We start from the raw sequence: 21046 nt of genomic DNA, 5'->3' as shown, positions 1-21046 counted from the left end.
ATTTAACCTGCTTAATAATAAAATGTTATTAAAATTGTGTCTGCAGGTCAACTCTCTTTTATGAAGACAGCATTAATGTTCACCTTGAGGTTAAGAAAAACAGTCTCCTTAACCACATTTTCAGGTCAAAGAATTTAAGTTTCTTTTTAAAGTTTGCTTTTGAAATAAGTTTGCTATTGAAATTTCAAAACACTCGGTTATATTCTACCAGTAGTGGCATATTAAATATGAAATTGTATTTTACCTACATGATTAAAACAGAAACAGAAATGACAGTAAACACTGATTAATTCCTAAAGTACTTCAAAGAACTAAGACTGCACTGATATCATTAGTTAAAAAAAAAATAAAAAAAAAAAATAAAAAAATGCCAGCGATGTCTTTAACCAACTCTGAATGTTATTTTTTCATACTTTTTTCTGTTCCCAAAACCAAAGAGAAAAGCCCCACCAACTTTCAGAACAGAAGGTTGTAGCAATTTATCAATTCCCTGAGCAGCAGGGCAAAATAGTCAATTCAATTAAAGAGTATGTACTAGACCAACTGTATTATAATTCCTTGTGGAGCAAAGGGCTCTAAGTGTCAACAAACCGGCAGTAAAAGAAGAGTCAATTGGTGAAAGACCAATTTCATTTGTTCTTAAATGTTCACACAAAACGTTCAGAGCTGAAAGATGGACCATTTTAATCCTCCTTTTCTAAAGCCCATTAACTGCTTTCTAGTACTCACTGCTTAGTGAGTGTTTAATTTTTTTTTTTAATTGTAAATTATTGGTCCTTCTTAACAACTTCAGAGATAATTGTAAACACTCTTCATTCCCACTACTGTTTTCCCTCCATAATTCCTAAGAATGACTAGTAGGACACTTGCCTGTTGTATCATGAGGATGATTTCTTTCCTTTATTAAGATGAAACCAGTGGAGTCACTTCACTTCTGTTGTTACAAATTATTCACATTAAAAAGGAAAAAACATGGAATATTGAAAAAAAGGAAATTATATCACAGAAAACATAATGAAAGCACAGCAAGTACAGCAGATGGGACATACCTGCTTCTCCAAAGGAGAATCAAACCTATCCAGAGAGATGGCTATATAATTTCTTTTTAAAACCTCTGATTTTAGAGATTTCAGAAACTACCTGTGCCATTTTCCCTTCAGCACATCTAAATTAAATATCTTTTACTGATATTTAGACCTAATTCTTCTTCTAGCCCTTGTTCTCCATTTCCTTCCTCCATCATCAGTCAGACATCTTTAGCTGCTGGACTGCAGTATCACCCTTTAAGTCTTCCCTTCATGAGATTAACAAGTGAAATCATTTCAGTATTTCCTCAAGTCATTTTTTCTAGGCCTCTTTGCAATTTTTACTAGCCTCTGAACTCTCAAGTTGAAACCAGGAAAAGCTGAGTAGAGCAAAAGGACTTCTTTACAAATTTCACTTAAAACACTGTTCTTCAAGGTAACTAATCCTGTTTTATGTCTTTGTATTCATTTTCATTTTGTTTTCTTTGTATCCTGAGTTACTGTGTGAACAATATTAACACACAGTAACAATTGTCAGTTTAGCAATAGAATTTTTAAAAAATAATATTACTTATTATGATAATTTAAATAATATCTTGCTTTCACTACATTGTAGGCCTAAAAAGCCTTTTAAAACCTTATTAATATTATATATCATTAATAAGAATTTAATTTATTTCCCTCTACAAACTCTAGAAATATTATTGCAATGATGGACCATTTATCATTAAGTTCCTTCTGACAGAAAACGCAATTAACAATCAGATCAACTTTCAAGTTGGCCCTGCTCTAAGCAGGGGATTGGACTGGAGACCTTCAGATGTTCTTCCAACAAACTATTGTGTGTTTCCCAGAAAATAGCACACCTGCTATTGTTAGTAAATTATCGCTATTTTATCTTGTGTATTTATCAATTTAAATTGAAAATACAAAAATAAAAAAAAATTCTTCTTACATGGTGTGCTTGATTTCACCATACTGACTGAGATTAAACCAAGGTAATGTTTCAATAACATGAAAATCTGTTTTAAAAATATGAGCAAAATTTAAGCAGTATGGTTATTTCATAAAAATAAAAATTTGCACACAAAGCAATTCATCCACAGTGAGTGCAACCCCAGTAATTCTGTATTCATGCTAACAAGAGCATGTGAGTGGACCTGAACAGAAACCGATGGTTTATTATCATAGTATCATGCCATTTATCACTGTGAATGATAAATTATATGAAAGCATTCCACAGATGAAACTTCCTTTAATGTTCTGGCGGAATATTTGTAAATTCACGACTATGAATTCACATTGATACTAGTATGATAAGGAGTCTATGCATTGCAATTACACATATGGATTTTCACTGATTGAGTGATTGTTTTAAAAGATGAAATTCTATCATACCATAACGTCATTTGAACTTGTCACCACAAATGTGATCAGTTTAGTATTTCATGGGAAATTATTATGCTTTTATATAAATATATATATATAAATCAGAAATCCTGACTCTCACATCTGGCTACTACAACAGGTGTAGAGTAAGCACCACTGAGGCAACTTCCTCAAAATAAACCAGCCAGACATCAGGAACAACATGAACAGAACGTGAGGCATCTTAATGGAGTAACTGAAATTGTAATTATAACAATGGTACGGTGCAATTTAATCTTCTAACTGCAACACAATATTTTGACAGGATAATAACTGTACATTGCACTGCCACTTTATTCAAAGATGGATGCAAACTGAAGGTGAAAAACCATTAGAGTGGCCAGGAGGGGAATGGAAAATGAATCTTATCGAAGGCAAAGAATAGAGCTTGCATAGCCAGGTAAATCGAGGGCTGATAGGGAGTATGATTGCTGTATATAAATACAGGAAAAATGAAGAAAATAGCTGCACAATAACTACTAAGTATAAACTGTATTTACATTTTTGGAAATAAAAGAGCTTTGTGAAAATATTTTATGTTCAAATAGTGAAGAAATCTACCTTTTAAAGCATATGGATGAGTTTATGAAAACATGTGCTTGTAACTCCAGGTAACATCATCTTGATGATGGAAAAGGTTCCTGCTGATCCTAAGCCTATATTACTAATATACCAGAAGACCACTGTAACGCTCCATGTCTATTCACAAGACTTGGAGCCCAGCACATAAATTTTAAATTACTATATACATCAGCAGTTAGTAAAAAATGAGTAAAATGTATTTTAATGACAAGATTTATAATGGAATCAAATCTTGGACAGAGTAATACTTAGTATGCATAAAAACCAAAGACTGAGAAGTTACTGTATGCTTCCCTTCCAGACTTCCTTTAAACACCTAATTAGAGACATTGTTCAGGTCAAAATAATTAAGACAGAAGATTAACACATCATTTAAAATATACCTAGTTCATAAGAAGAACCAAAATAAGACCAAATGCAACAAAGGACTGTCACAAGAACAGGGTGATTATATTCAAGTTCAAGATGTCTTCAAGTAGCCCTTATTTACATGAACTCTAAATAAAATTCAAAGGAAGTGGACGTAAAGAGATGAGTATCAGTCTCTACAATGAAACAAAGACAAGAGCCAAGCATATCAGATTAGTGTAATTTTTCTAGCTCTTCAGGATGCCTCTTTTAGTTAGAATGGAGAAGTGAATTGATTACTTTGCAAATAATACGGCCGCAATTGATTTTTTACCACCGCTAGCTTTGTCACAGATGAATACGGCTTTAAAAGGGATTTTCAAAACAAATGAAGTACTGTGGTTAATGCCCATAGAATATAAATGAAGTGTTATTAGTTTAGGGGGGGGGGGGGGGGAAACACCAACAACAACAAAAAAAAACCCTACCCACTCAAACCAAAACAAAGAAAACCCAAAAAAACAGTGTAATCATTCTAAAAAAAAAAAAAAAAAAAAAAAAAACCACACCAAAACAGAAACACAAAGCAAAAAGCATTATGAGCTTACAGTACTTAATACAGGTATGATGTGAATTAAACAGCTTTTCGCCTTTTCCAATGCCTAAAGAGAAGGCAACAGCTAAGGAAATATCTATTCTTACTGATGCTCATGGGACTTAACCACAAGAGTGCCAATATACCTGTTATTTAGGGCAGAACACACATTTTTTTGTTACATCCTCACCGAAGAGCTGACATCAGCACTTCAAAGAATGCCACCAAACGCCTTCACTTTGGCATGAAGGCAGTGATACAGTTACACTGTACTCATGTTAATTAGTGTTGCAAGAATACATCCCCAGTGAGAAAGCAGAGCCAAAAAGGTTCCTTTTAAACCTTCTGAATATACATTATGAAAACTTTCTCCGCTGACACCACAAACTCCGCAAAGTGTAATGGTAACAATAAAAACTTGTAAAGCTTCCACCCTTATATTTCAGTTTAATTGCTGCTTTACACTATTTCCCCATTTTTATCCTTACTGTTCTTTCCAATCTCTGGTGTGTACACACAAGCACTGTCAAATTTTTAATATAGAAATGTATACTTAAACAATCACATGACAGAAAGTGGAAAAAAAAAAACCAAATTTTAATAAGGATGATGATTATACTATACAGGAAAGATAACAGGTGAAAAGAAAGTTTAAACTGAAAAGGCTCATCACATGTTTTGCTCTGTACAATGGCTGTGGCTTGCAACTACAAGTAGTACAAAGTCCCCTCCATGGTAAGATTTGTAATTTTCCTGGGTGTTTTTTGGAGGAGAAACCTCTGAGCATATCACTTCCTAGCATTACATGTGAATTTACCTATGCATGAATAATAATGGGCTGACAGTCTCCAAAGAAACCACTTGCTGGGACAGCAACTCTAAGAGGGAAAAAGTAAGATCCGACAGAATAAAATTTAAAACTATATTTATGCCAGAAAATACCATTCACACATTTTGGTTTTATGATTATTAGGATTAGTGTCTACAAAAGCCACATCTCATTCTGTCTTAGACTATCCAGATGCAATTTAAGTAACATTTTTTTCTTCAAGAAGACAGATATAAATATTGAGCTCAAAAGGCCTAACAGCTCAAAAAATGCCAAAACAAACTAACTTGTATTTATGTTATACAACTTATTATTTTTAATAATGACCTCAAGATTTAGAACCATTTTCATTATTTTTAAATCCTTGGGGCTGGAGGGACTTTCAAGGAGAATGCACTGAATTGCACTGAATTCCTGGGACCAGTCTTAATGTCTTCTGTAAATTCATTGAACTCACATTTTATCACATAGTAATGAGTCATTAATTTTGAATGTCTTAACGAAAGGGCAAAGAAGGGATCTTATCGCTGTCTCCAACTACCTAATGGGTGGGTTGCAGAGAAAATAATAGAGTCTTCTGAAGTTCTCGGATCCTTGTCTGGTTGTGTGCACAGAAAAGAGGTACAATGGACATATAAAATGCAACATGAGATACACTGAAAATAATTGACTGGGAAAGGATCTGAACAATCAGATCAACTTTCAAGTTGGCCCTGCTCTAAGCAGGGGATTGGACTGGAGACCTTCAGATGTTCTTCCAACAAACTATTGTGTGTTTCCCAGACTCAGAACTTCTGTATCCACAGCAAGTGAATTTTGTGTTACATCTATATTAATTTGATGAAGAAGCCCAACATGAAACACTTCCGTTAGAGATAATTTATAAAACAACTTTGTTACAAGTGAAAATTAGTCATTTCTGTAAAACTCTCATATGTATGCAGCAGAGAATTTCTCAGACACTACCACTGGGAATAAAACAAAAATAAAATTACCTTAAATGAAAACAATTCAAAGCCTGCACAAAGATGGTATTAAGAGACAAAGGCATAATAACGATTCTTTATACATACAAACAGCTTTTATTTCACTCATTTGAGAATATCTGACAGCTTGAATGGTTTTTCACTACCTGGACTGCTAGTTAATATAGCAATTTTAACAAGACTGCAATCTGTAACAATGTCAGTCTTGTGTATTTTTCTTGTCATGGTAAAGAATAACAATAAATGGAAAAGACAGGAAAGTAAAATGAGGACATCATGAAACAAGAAGAAAAAGGAAGGAAAGGCAGGCAGAAGATTCACCGTCCCCCAGTCTCTGTAAGGTATGTACATCCAGGGATAACGGAATGAAAGATCAGAACTATGAATAAAGTTCAAGATAAATAATAATGTAGGAATAGAGCATATTGGTCTACAAATTCGTTTTATCAACTTCAAGAACATATGTGTTCAAAACAAGTATTCTATAACCAGCAGTTCTACATGTTTTCACAGAAGATCACTTCTGTCCAATTCATGCCTACACAGATCCCCTCCTAACCCATCCCCAACAACATACACAGCAACACAAGTAACAGAACTTCTACTCTTTCTGGGTATTTTCCTACTTACACATACAAAGAGATTGCATTAATCCTTCTGGTAAAAGCACCACTTTGAGAAACCTGAATAATATGAATTCAACGTGGCATGTATTAAACTTTAACTAATGTGAAATGTAATTGCAAATACAGATTCACATTTGTGCAAACGTATTTCTAATGCAAGGCACAGTGAGATTCTTGAATCTGTTTTCTAATGCTATTTAAAGCTTTTGTCAATAACTGGCAAGAAAACCATATCATTATAAATATATTTTTTTTTTGCATGCTGAGGGAAGAAAAGGAAAATAAGTCACTTTTACCAAGCCATTTGTACAGGATGATAAGGGGAAGGTTAAAGTAATAAAACCTGCCTTTAATAGTTTAAATCTCAAATCAAAGAATGAAGATCATTCTCAAGGATGGTATTCTGGACTCAGTGACAATGAAAAACATTTGTGGTTATGGTAGATGATAACTAAATTCCCACTGCTGTGATGAAAGGGCTATGGTAACTCTGGATGTATAGAGGAAAATGATGGCTGTAGCGAAAAGGATTGGAGTTGCAAGAAGAGCGGGAAAGGTGGTGCTGAGGTTGCTCGACTTCCTTCAGCAGCACAGTGTGGCCCAAGGGGGAGCTGCTGAAAAGCACCCTTCTTCTGCCCCATCAAGCATGTAATTAACTCTGTATCTGAAACAGATGTAATCATGCCTGGAAAAGCATATCCAGTTCTGGTATCTATCATTCCCAAGGGAGACTGAAATACTGGAGGGTTCAGGAAAAAGCCACAAGAACAACAGCAAGACTGGAGAAAAGCTGAAGAAAAAGTGATGGAGCACATGGTATTTACAGCAACAGCGCATCCTTTCTAGGGGGAAGCTTTTCTTTCTAGCATAAATTTATATTTCAGGACTACCCATGAAAGCTACACTTACCATGAATCACATGTTTTTAAACAGTGGCAATAATTAACAGTCAGAACTATATATTAGGAGTCTAGTGCGTATCCAATTTCTGGAAATATTTAAGCCAAGACCGGATCTTTTTTTTTTAAATATATGGTCTAGTTCAAACAGCAATTAATTTGTGAAAGCCTATGCTTTAGTTTATGTCTCATTTCAGATTATATGGTCACAGCAGCCCCTTCTGGATTTATCATCTATGAGATATAACACCAAGGTAGCAATGAAATCAAGTGCTTACATGAAAAAGTAATGACAAGTAACTAATGTACTTAAAGACAGATTTTTTTCTAAAAAAAGCAGATGACCTGCAAGCTTTCCACCCTCTTATTTAATACACTTATCTAGTTATCTACATCTAACAGGTGTTTGCACTGCCTCCCTGAAGGCACAGAATATATTTGTCTAATACAGACCAAGCGGTTTGTGGGGTTTTTTTCCTGTTTCTTCAAAATAAATGCAATTAGCTTCCTGATAATAAAGAATTAAAAGCAAGTTTGCAGGTCTGAGCTGGTCTTGCTAAATAAACAAAGAGCTTGGGATTCTGCCCAACTGTGCTATTTCTGTGTTTCTCAGGAATGGCATTTGGGGACTCTGACTTCCTCACATCTACATATTGGTTAGCTCAGCACAAACCATTTAAGTATTAGTTGATATATGAGGGACTACAGAATGGCTCTGGATTTGAAAATCCTGGGGTCTTGCAGACTAATATTTTCATTTTGTTATTTCATCGTAGAAATTAACACATTGACCACATGGTTAAAAGATTAATAACTAGCTTTGCCAAAAATAGAGGTCTACATGAAATATCTTGTCACAACAAAAATAACTTAGAAGAGGTCTCAAAGATCAATATAAGGCAACTATTCCATTCTCAAGAATTGTCTTCTAGTATCATATGTACAGTTTACCTCCTTGAATCTGTGACTGCAATAACTCCTACATATTTGAGCACCGTCAAAAATACTGATACACTAAAATAAACATTCTTAAGCATGAATGCCTGGTTAATCTAAGGTAGGACTCCTCATGCTGAGGGTGCTGATGGCATCTTAGCTCACTTCTGAAATGTTCCTGCAGATAAATAGCCGCAACTTTTGAAGCTTCAGTGCTTTTGGAAAGCTGGGAGTCAGAGAGCTCTGCAAACTCAGCTGTAAGCAGCCTCATAGTTTCTAGCTGGTTTGCCATGGTCTAAGGAATTAAGCTCTGAATTCCTAAACAAAAACCCAGAGCTGTATTTTCAGTCACTGCTGCCAAGTTTACCTAGAGCTGGAAACTACTGTTTCCAGGACTGCTGTCTCAGAGACAGGTCACCATGACATACCTTATTGGTTCAGTGCTTGTAGGTCAGATTTGGAGTCTTCAACTCATGAGACAAGTGACCATGAACTGCTGCTGGAGGACAGTGCTATGATGTAAATGAGCTCTTGTTTGTGCCTTTAGACAAGGGATACAGTCAGTGCAGGTACCTTGTAGCTCTGAGTGACAGTTCAGAGAAGCCTGATCAGCAAAACCACCTGTAACCACAAGACCTTAGGAAACCCAAAAGCTACTCTAACTTGAGAACCCGAAAATCTTCTCAGTGTCAAGACCATGGTCACATTGGTGAAGCTGACAAGGTTGTCATTGCTGCTCAGCAGATGTGGGGTTCTTGAGATGCCTACTTCACAAACACCTTACAGTGGAATTTTGAAGTTTATTTTGGGCTACTGACATTTTGTTTACTAAGAAACATTGAAAAAACATGGATTTGGCACAAACCCAAATATAAACAAAAATATGAGAAACAGAAATCCAGTACATTGTTCACATTTATCTATACAATCTGATTAAAGAGGGTAACTAAGGTTTCTAGAACTGACAGTCATGATAAATAGGATGAAAATATCTGTTCCCTACCACCATCATCTTATTTCCACTCCGATTCCCTATAAGCAAAACATTTACTTTCAAATTATTCTGTGTGGGAGCCACTGTGTATCACCTTTATAGACTTCCACAGTTCAACAAGGTATAGATGTTTTCTTCATGAAGAATCTTAATCTTTGAAAGGTTTTTTTCTTGTTATCAAAAGAACAGGTTTTCATACCCTGTCATATGTTCCCTTCCAAAATTCCAAGATGAATAATTGATTGATTTTCCTATAGCTAATCTAAATTCTTGGACAATGAAAAGTTGTCTTTGAGCAATATTTCTTTATTTCATTCTAGGTGTTCTAATTACTATTTACTTAATCAAGTAGGTAAGGGAAATGGAAATTACAGAATAAAATCTCAGTATCTACTTGCTAGATAGATCACAGGGAGATAACATTTATTAGCAAATATCTATACATCTTTATTGTATATTATACAAGTACCAGTAGATGGTGCCTTGGTCTGTCTGGAATAGAAAACCCTATACAACTGGCACATCAGTTACAGGAGTTAGCTCATCCTAGACATTCAAATTATACACCAATTAAAATGATGCATCATTGAGGACTAATTATCTCTTAATTAGGTGTTTTGGTTCCCTTAAATCATCAGCTGAGCTATTAACAGTGCTTCTGCGTTCTGAGAAATGTATCAACACTGTTAAATATTTACAGATATTCTGGTGGCTCATATTAAACCTTTTCTAAGGTGATTGGAAAAAAAAATGTACCAGGGAGAGTAATGAAATTAACATTCACATTTATCAGTGTAGAAGTTGGCACAATATGGTTGGCAACCTTGTTCTGGTATATTTTACAACAAATGTCCACGGCTCTATCATTTGTCAAAGAAAAAAGGTATAATCTAAGCATCAGAAGACACCTCCACATTTTAGCAATACTCCAGGATTCATGGGAAGCATTTTGGAAAATGCTATATTGGATATGGGTACATTAAACTCTTTGGGAATATTATACACTCTTGTGATTTTTCTCCACACAATTGGCCTTGCAACTGCAAGGAGATAAGTTACAGATATTCTAACTGGTCGATTTTCCAAGGCAAGAACAAGTAGGTTTCTGGTATTATATTTGATTACCTCAGAAACAAAAAAAAAAGTAATCATAATTACTGTAACAGTCCACATTTGAGTAGCAATTTTCAACTATATAATGCAATAATTTTACATGTAGCAGATACACCTGTAACAAAGTAACTATGCCACAGAAATTTTAATAATGGTATTTAATGTGTTTAAAAAGAATGGAGCTTAGTTTTCGAATCTAGCACTGAAATAAATGAATCTTTACCTCCATGCTGCTGTCCCACTGATTTAAATTTTAAACTAATTTTTAATGCCTTTTTAGTGGAGTTTTTTTTCTAAAAATAACTCTAGAGCAAAACCTCTACATTGGAATCAATAAACAATGAAAACATCTTTTCACATATTTTAATCAGATTTAACAAAAAATTATATGCAAGATGTAAATCTGAATCTCCAGACGTTTTTTCTGTCAAACAAATTAAATATATCCACTCTGCTATGCCCAGAAAGGTAACTAAATGACCCATCTTGGCAGAGCATCGAAGTGCAAATGTACCATGTGCAGCCATGTGATCTGTTGCTGAAATCTCTGTTTCTTTAGATCTACATTCTTCCATTTTACAATCACCAACTAATTCCTTTACTGTCTAACTTAATGCCTACAGTCAATGCATAAAAACTTACAAAATACTAAATACTATAACTTTCCTTCAAAATCTTTTCCAAAACACTGTATAATATTAAATCTATTGTTACCTGAATCACTTCATTCCTACATCCAGACATGAACTTGTATTTGCTTTTCTCCAGCCTTGCAGTCTTACCCTCCTGCCTCTGAGTCTGCGATTTCACATATCACTTCCTTTGGATTCCAGGATGGATATTACCCAGTGCCTAATCTGAGCACATTAAGCTCAACTTTTGCATCCAAGTCTGTTAAGGATAATTTTCATTAATATAAGTCAATTATTACCATTATTATCAATCCTAACTTTGCACTATGATCAATATCATCATGGCTATTGACACCTGAAGCTAAGTATATATTTACATTTTAGGTTATACTTCAGTCATCTGCAAACCAATCCACCCTGTATTGCTAGATGCCTTCTATTCCTTGGTTTTTTCTGTTCCAAAAGGATTTCATGCTCCTTGCAGAATTGTAACCAAATAGTAGTTCAATGGTTTTATCAGGTTTTTGTTCTTGGTACACTACTTTCAAATCTCTTTTTAAAGGGGATTTTTATATTTACTGTAAGGAAATATCAAAGTCATTTTGGAAGCTAATGTATCCACTTCATTATCAATACCTGTTCAGTGTTTCAAGAATTATACTGTCTTCGTACATAGCTACACGCAGCTACTCTGCAGTCTCTATGAAAACCATTAAGGCACTTAGAAATTGAATCATTCACCATAAATCATAGGGATTAGATTTAGGTATGCAATTACTGATGGGAGGAGATTCTGTACCAAGACAGCTACATGTGGATAAGTATACATCTTCCAAGCTAAGATTCCAGAATCATGACCTTTACAAAATTCAGAAAGGTCTTAAAATCCAAAAAAGCTCTGATCTTTATTTGTTAGTTTAGTAATTAGGTTTGTGCTACAGTTGTAACTTCTAATGGCAGTGACTGACAAGTTTTACTTCCTGGAGCTTTTACAACATATAAGTCATTCATGAATGTTAACAATTCAAAATGAACTCTAAAACAAAAAAAAATGCTGAAATAAATTATGCTTTGCAGTAAATTTTATTACAAAGGTAGATATGCTTCTTGATTTACATTATGGTCTTTCTTCAGTTGCTACAGACAGGCTATTAACAGGGGAAGAAAATAAATTCTGAAACAGGAGCCAGTAAACTGAAAGAAAACTACTTTGTCCTTAAAAAAAAAAAACAAACAAACAAACAAACAAACTTGAAAATTTATATATGACATAGTTTTGATTATTTGTTGTGCTACATAGAAATAAAATGTAAATCTTCCCCATAATTCATTGTTCTGTTTTGGCATACAAGCTAATTCAGGACGCCAAAGATAGTTTTTCTCAGAAACAGTGCAGAAAAAAAAAAAAAAAAAGAAAAAAAAAAAAAAAAAAAAGAACTCAACAATATGCTACTGAAGCTTGCAGTAGGCTAATTTAAGAATAATTAAATTCCTTCTTTTCAACACATTTGGGCATTCCACATGTACACTAACATGATTTCTAACTTTGCCGCAACAATAATTGTTCTGTGCTGTGGAAACGTTAGATGAACTATTCTATGATGAAAAATGAATAATATTTTTTTTCATTAAATAAAAACCTAATTTTTCCAGGCAATGTTTTGCTGCTGAGGTTGAACTTTATAATTTAAACTGACCCTCCCAATTAAAACTCAAGACACTTGTGAGTCTTTCATTTACACTTTAGGGAAAGGAAATAACTAGTAGAACAGTTGTTATTATCTCCAGATGCAGCTTTAAAACTGGTAGAAAATTTTGCTGCTCAGGCACAAGCTGAGATCAGGCTTACAAGTTTGACCATTAGAGAGAGATATAGGTGCATGAAAGCAGCTGATCCACAAGCAGGAATGCTATTGCTGCCCTTAGGGACAGAGTATATCAACCAGATAGCCAGGACAATGTTTTAAGGGTATTTGCTTGTTTCATGTGCACTTGTTACTTTTCAGAATACGGGAGCAACTGATGGGAGAAAAAAAAAAAAAAAAAAAAAAAAAAAAACACACACACAAAAAAAAACCCAAAAAAAACCAGGACAGACCTCTGTTACCAGCTTTAATGACAAAAATCCCTGGCCATAAAATTCGTTTCCTGAGACTGAAGAACACGTTATTAGTGCTGTTATTAATATTTGCATAGCTGTCAGAAGCCCAAGCTTTATGACTGCTTACTACTTCAGGGACCACTGACCATTATTTGAGGTGCTGGCTACAGTCTGAGTTACTGCTTTTCAATAAACGTTACAGCCTTCAAATTCCATTACCAGTGGAGTCTGAATTACGTCTACCCTCAAAATAAAATAAAAATGAGCAGAAACAAGTCTTGGGGCTTCGCCACATATTTTGTTAAAAAATCTAGCCTATTTAAGGAAACAGCATTTTCTCATGGAGTCCTGTTTAACAGATATATAAGACACGATACACCTAAAGGGTTGGGACTGTCAGAGACAACCATAGGGATGGTAAGTCTGGATGATAAATCACACCATCTTACTTGAGCAATTGAACCCTCTAATAACAAAGATACTTTACACAGATTTCCTCTGAAAAGATGCACAAACTACGGTTGTCTATGAAAGTTTGAAACAGCTAAGCTTAAGGGTCTGTGTTCACCCTTACTTTACAGTCACCTCTGCATTACAAGAAAGGGAGGAAAAGTGTGGCATCAACTCCTCCAATAATTCAAGAGAAAAAAATCCAACATTTGTGTGCCAGCATATAACTGCTAAATGCTTCTGAGAAAAACTGGTAGCTGTCCACGTTACAGCTGATAACAGGTCTATTTGTGGAAAAAGCTCTAAGCTGAAGTTGTCCTATATCACCATCTTTCTAATGACCCCTTATGCAACTATGTCACATTTCTGGTTCTCCTTTGATGTCAAGGAAGAAGAGATCTTATAGCTAAAGAAAATGCTTTTAGCATCAGGAACTTTAAAGGCAGCGTTTTCCCTGGAGGGCTGCAGAACTCTGACTGACTGAGCACCCAGCTGTGTGCCCGTAGCCATCGCGGACAGAAGGGTGCTGACTAATGGGAACCTAGAGTACATTTTTATAAAGAGAGCAGAACTTCATCTGAAACTGAACATTTTCTGCATAGTTTCTATGGTTGGCAAGTCATTCGCTGCTATCCAGTGCTGAAGAACTTGCATTCCGAGGTCATTAGGCTCACCAGTGACAAAAATAAAATCGGTCCCTGGGTAGCTGCAAATGAAGAGTTATCGTAGACCAGCACACCTTCAGGAAATTTTTGTATGGACACAGCCATCACATATCTCTTTGCAAAGTCAGGAAACCATACTTCAAAAGAGGATATTTCGTGTTAGAATCACCAGGGATTTATTTAGAATTAGGAAAAAAAAAAACCAACCCTCCAAGCTTGCTGAATAGGTAACATGCATAATAAAAGTAATAGAGGAAGCAACTGTGAGCCATTGATGGAAATAAACAATCACATGCTGGGATGTACAGTTTTTCCATGTAATGATGAAAATCTTGAAGAGAACTGAATGCAAAATAGAGATAATATAGGTGACTGACAGCAAATTATACTAAACGTCTTGTATAATGAGGAGAGCTGTTCCTTCTCCTACAGAAAATGAAATGGTAAAAGCATTAATTGCAGCACCCAAACCTTCCCAACAAAAGACACAAGTCTTGGCTCCAGTGCCAGCATAGCAGGCAGCATAGGAGGAGTTAGTGATGAAATGCATATCAACAACACGACTTGATATACCAGTTGCAAGGGAAGTAAGGTCACTCTTTTGGCTTACTTCAGCCTCTGAATAGGGAAGAACCATGACTTCCCTCTGAACCCTAAGTCATAGGAAGCCTCAGATATATATATAATATTTCTATTGTGTACAGAATCATAAAGTTAACATATAAAACTAAACTTGCTTTCTCTGAAAAGCACCTTAACTCCATTTATCATTTAAAGATCTTATCTACTGCTAGAGCACCAGGCATAAGAAATCTATATGGGTAATGTGAACCTCAGATATTTCCTTGGAAAAGAACAAATCACAGCATAAAAAAGTTGAACCTAAATTCTAATCTTGTTGATTTAGGATGGCAGATACAGAGGACAATATTAATATCCTGAAACAGTTTCCATAATTGGACCTTAGCATTACTTTTCCACTGTATAAAATAGAAGTGACTTAATTTCTAGACAGAAGAAGTATTTTATGAAAAATTAGCAATTTTAATGAAAAATTAGCATTTTTATGAAAAATTAGCATCATCATTGCATTGACTTTTTTGAACCTGCAACTGCACAATATCTCACTACTCCAGAAAATACTCAGTGAAATTGATTCAAATGAAGTCAAATTCTAATATCTATATCCTATAATATAGATAATTCCAACCGTATATAAATATAATAGTCTAGCCAAATATACTTAGTGTTAAGTGAAGTTTGTAATATTGCAATATGATACAGTCATTCAACCTTTAAGAAAATCAGAGGCTAAGAAAGTTAATGATTAAAAAAGGTTAAACTCAAATATCTAGGTACTAAATACATATTTGTATGCCGTCTTTTATGTATACATCTAAATGCACAAGACATATTGCAAATAAACATTTATGCTCAATAATTTTAACTTTGGATTTTAAAATCTACTGTCTGAAGTCTCATTCACTACTCAAAGCAAAAGTATCATAATATAATTCTTATACACAGAAAATATTGCATGCAAATAATACTAATTGCATACTTCCTGTATGAGTGAAAACACAAAATTCAATGTAAAGCTAAGATGTCAACAATTCTATAAGCACGAAATGGTCATACTAACCTGTATTTTGATTGGCCATGAGAAATTGCTGACATAGACATAGAAAGTGATATTTGGGTTGCTCCGAAAGTTAAATTTTTCACAGGAAAAGCTATCTCTGTATTCCTTAATATTAGCCTTAGAAACTACAGGAATCTCTTCTCCAGATATTGTTCCAGCTAAAAAAACATACGTCAATATATGTATTTATGAGAAATATTAATCATCATTAAAGATGTCAAAGTAAATTTGTACAAGAAACTTAAATTCTTCAATTACTTTTAGTATCTTCATTCTACAACTTTAACAACCCTATATTACAGTTTAGATGGCACATTAGGTATATTTCATACACATACAGAGAATTCACAAAATCTCTTACTCTGGTTTCAAAAGATTATGAATGAATCATAATATTGATATAAGTTACGTGAATTTTAGAAGAAAGTTTTTATGGTCGACTAAACAGAAAACATACTTGTCTCTAGTAATTTATATACATTTTCAGTAAAATCTCAAGGTTAATAAAGCTTGAAAGTGAACTTGTCTAGGTCTTGCATTATTGCTGAAGAGTTTTTGACGTTCATGAAAACTTTAACAACATACTTCCTATTAAACATGTATAACTTTTTGTAAATATATGGGTGACTGCTCTAAGTTAAAATGCAGGAATAAATATAATTTCTAACTATGGTATGTTAAAATACTTCAGAATTACATTGATGAAAAAATTCTTGAGTTTATGTAAGACAAATTCTGAACCTTCTTTAAAAAGATATTTTTTTTCTTTTAGTACAATTTTAGTTTAAGCATCATGCTTCTCCTTGGATATGTTTTCAGAAAGTCAATAGAACTAATTCAGTATCTAAATACAGCTTTTCTTCCTTCTTAAAACAAAGAACAGTAATGGGGTTCAAAGTTGGAGAAAAATAGATAAGCAGTTCTTTTTATCAGCATACACAGAAGAACTTCATTGTTTGATATCAATGTTAAGGTTATATAATTAAATTTTTAGCTTGAACACTGAAACAAAGAAATAAAATCTCAGTCTCTGCAGTAGTTAAGGAAGCTTTTTATCTTAATTAAAATCACAGCATTTCATAACACTGTCATTTTAAAAATTTAAATAGTCTACAAGCTTTTCCTACCAAATTAATTTTAATTGAATAGGAGAGAAAGTTAACATATTAATGAAGCTTTGTTCAGATTGCAAATTATCATCTGAGGTTTAAGTAATATAATTAATAATGGCATAACGATAATGGTGAAAACACATTTGGTAAAGTTTTATTATCAAAATTAGTAACAAAGAGACAATCGGGTTAAAATAGCTTAAAGGATCATGAAATCATATGGGAAAAAGTCATCGCAGCAAAATTCACACTCACCTGTAGAACCAATAGACCATGTAATATTGAGGTTGAAGTTGTTTGATGCATTAATTGATATATCCAAATTTTTATTTGACTAGATAAAAAAAATACATTTCAATTAATAAAGTATGTCAGAATGTATTGAATATAACTCTATTGTGCATAAATGGATATAAGGGTTTTTTAATAATCTTCCATTTTTCATTTTAAATATAAATAGAAATGATAATAATTCAGAGCCAAAGGCAATCCTCTCTTTTGCTTCAGTAAGAACAGGGTACAAGTAACCATATAACTACACCAGTTATATTTTCAGATTGTCCTAAAAATAATGAAATAATTTTGTTTATAAAACTAAATAAAAAATACACAGCAAATGGCTACATTTTAATTACAATCCAGAAATTACTGTTCTCATCTGCTACTACAGATTTCTTAAGTGAAGGGTATTTATTTCCTTTAATTCCTTTCAGGAAGATAATTTTTTTATTCATGGGAACAACAATAAATTAAAATATCTGATAAGTTTTTGGAGTATTGGTTGATCTGAAGTACATCCACCATTTAGAAAGTTTTCTCAATGAATGCACTGGAACATTTTCAGTGCTCAAAAAGATTTGGAATATCTCTAATACCTTATAGGCACTTGGGAAACTTTTAATCATGGTGAACTACAATGGAAATCTTAAACATCACTCTCCATATCTTGTCTAAAGTTAATAATATTTTCTTACCTGTTCTGGATTTGCTATAAAGTTTATGGCAGTGTGATGGCGATCATCCTCTTGTAATAAGCTGAAAGTAAACTGGTAATCAATCAAAAGGCTGTCTGTGGGCAAAACAGAAAGTAAAAATGATAAAATAGATTCAAGTGTATACATATTAATAACATGTTATGCAAGTACCTAAAAATTTAACATTCATTTTTATTTTGAAAAGCATGGAGTGATCTTCAAGTCAGAATTAGTCAAATGCATTTTACCGTTTAAGTATTTGCACTGTAACATCGTGAAGCAATAAAAAAATAAATAAAATTAATAAAATTAAGAAATTAAGAAACAGATTCTAACATTGAGTCAGTGCAGCTATTACACATTACTTGAAATAGTCATTCTTCATAATTATTCCAAAACACAGTGTCAAGAATTGTTAGTGTTATCAATTCCTATGTTTACTCTAAAATCATTATTCAGAAATTCTGTTCAAAATGCATTTAAATATTTTAGGTTTACAATCATACGCTTTACTGTGTTATATAAATGGTTTACATAGCTACATTACCATAACACATTTTAGAATTTCTAGGTTCAAAAACTGTGGAAAAAAGTTGCATCTACAGTAAAATTATGTAGTATGAAGGCATGATACTATAGTAAATAGGATTGCTAATAATAAAATGGCATAGTGGAATTTTGAATAGAAATTATGTGACCACCAAGCACATCCTTTGTAAGTTGCCAGAATTCTAAGAGATTTTAAGTGGCAGGCAATACAAACTTTTCATACAGAAGTGAGTGGCTGTTTAGTATTAACTCAAAAGGATTACATTTCACTTCCAAATGGCATTTGTTCTGCCCATATTTCTTTCCACCTATGAAAGGAACGGAGTCTGCCAGGCAGTTCCTATTCATGCCATTTCTGTCACTGCACACCAACAGCACTCCCTGATGGCCAGCTAAAGTTGGCATAAGTGCAGAAAGGAGAAAGGGCCATCCTCAGATGTCCCAAATCATGTTTAACCCTTCCTGGAAGGAGCATTAACTGATTGGGACAAGTCAGAAGGCAAGTTCTGAGCTATCCCGTTGTGCTCCTGAAATTGGAGGAATGAGATTAACCCCTAGTTAAGTCAGATCCATGTCTTGATGGGACCAACACCACACCAGCAGTGTGTTACAAATAAAAAAATATGAGATCATAAAACCAAAAACAGTAAATACAGAGAGTGAAAGATTAAGTCAAAGCTGGAAAAAGCTGTGTCAGCCTTTTGTTGGACTCAATAGTTTGCTTACTGCTGACAATCACTTTTTCTGCAGCAACACATCTGAAAAAATAAATTCTATTATATCCCATGGGAAGCCTGACATAGGAGAGAAAAAAAGCTTAATGGTTCAACGAAGCATGAATACAGCCCACTGTACTGTCTTAATAGTGGAAAAAAAATGGTTTGGACTAGTTATTTTGTTTTGGTTGGGTTGGTGGGGGGTTTGGGGTTTTTTTTTGTTTGGGGTTTGATTTTTTTTTTTTGGGGGGGGGGTTAATTATTATTTTATTTTATGTTTTTTTACAGTGTGGAAAGAAAATTTAAAAAAAAAAAAAAAAAAGGAGTTACAGTAGAGGAATTACCATGACCTTTGAAGGCAAAATTTTGACTTTATTATGACATGAAACAGAACAAGGTCTTAAAATAAAAAGATCAGTCAGGATGAGTTTGGTACAATGCTCTGGGCGATGCTCTGCTTGTGTTGAGAAAGGAATATACTCTAAATAATTATAAAAGATAAGGTGGGCACCTGAAGGAGATAAGGAGACCATCAAGTCAGGAAATCGTTGAACAAAGAAAATTGAAAGGTCTACTCCTTCTAGATCCCACCTATTGTGAATGGAATGATTAGGTGTCAAAATCAAATGAGTATGTATGTAAAGATGTGTAACCTCTCAGGAAAGCTGTATAAACCACCTAACTTTTCACTGAAAACTTGGGTGCTAGTCTGTCCAGTGCGAATCGGCTAGCTCCCCAACATTGCACGAAATAAATACCTTTTCTGCTTAAAGACAAAATTTTTCTCTGAGCAGTTACTTTGTGCTGTTTTGGCATCAGAGCCACCACAGTTCCATTATTCAAATAAGAATAAGCTTACCTAGATGTCTTAGATAACAAGTTCTGATCAGGTTTTTGCAAGCTTATGAAGGCAAAAGATGAATAAATACTAAATTGAAACACCCCATTTATTTATTAATACTACTCTACACTTCTATAACTATGCAAATCTAATTAATAAAGTCTCATTGACTCCGGTCAGTGTGCCATATCTACATATTTAACAGTAAGATTATCACTGCAGCAGAACATATTAAAGGTAGCAGGACAGCAAAAGTTGGCAAGTGGAGATTGACCCCAATTAAAGGGATTAATAAAACCTTTAATAATCATGCAAGACCAAAAGGCTAGCAATAATGTATAGATATGCTAAATCTACTGATCTGGTCAAATAGGGGTCCAATGAAATAGGAATGACTGCTTTAGCATGAATTTTTGTAAACGTATGGTGGGCAAGCACCACAGCTTCCACATCTACAGAAATTCTGGCTAATGGAAAGGCTACAAGATGCAAGAAGCAATGTAGACAGGCCTTCTGGCCAAGAGTGTGTTGATTTGCTCACAATGTCTGGAAAATTACCATTTTAAAATGCCTTAGTCGTCTTCTAAGCCCTGATTGTGCCAGTAATGTATAGCTCAGATCTCATCATAATGCAAAACTGTGAACAGACACAGGGTGTCCGTCTCCTAGTCATATGAATGGACAGCTTTTCTGCACACAAGTTTAATAAAAATTCAAAGTCATTTACTTCTAAAACAATATGACTACTTTGTTTCCAGGGGGTTGCTGTTCTTGTTGTTGTTTCTTTTTTTAAAAAAAATATATATATATATATATTTATGTTTTACTGGCTAAAACCCAAGAAAAAAAAACTTGTTTTTCAAGGAATGCAAGAAAAGTTCTTACATTAATAAAATATGTTAATCTATACCAGGGCTCCTCAGACTTTTTAACCAGGGGGCCAGCACATGGATGCAGTGGCAGGCAGTCATCTGCGGCTGCTTGGTTCCCCCCCCAACCCATG

The 21046-nt window shown here is 34.1% G+C and overlaps 1 protein-coding gene across 7 annotated transcripts in view; it reads right to left on the bottom strand.

The window, feature by feature from the left end:
• Window positions 1-21046, bottom strand: part of ATRNL1 (attractin like 1) — a 570901-nt gene that overhangs the window by 328323 nt on the left and 221532 nt on the right. For 6 of the 7 annotated variants that reach the window (XR_013930596.1, XR_013930597.1, XM_080403249.1 and 3 more), the window contains exons 22-24: window positions 17938-18032; window positions 17219-17297; window positions 15852-16009 (exon numbers count right to left, since the gene is read on the bottom strand). Coding sequence is in view for 4 of the 7 variants with exons in the window: in XM_080403249.1 (XP_080259375.1) it covers window positions 15852-16009; window positions 17219-17297; window positions 17938-18032 (332 nt within the window). In the remaining 3 variants the exon portion in view is untranslated. Of the gene's footprint in view, window positions 1-15851; window positions 16010-17218; window positions 17298-17937; window positions 18033-21046 lie in introns of those variants that run through there. The other variant, XR_013930598.1, reaches the window with a different exon arrangement.

The sequence above is a fragment of the Falco punctatus genome, assembly GCF_963210335.1.
Source record: "Falco punctatus genome assembly, chromosome: 9".
Lineage (NCBI taxonomy): Eukaryota > Metazoa > Chordata > Aves > Falconiformes > Falconidae > Falco > Falco punctatus.
This window is presented reverse-complemented; position numbering and strand designations above follow the sequence as displayed.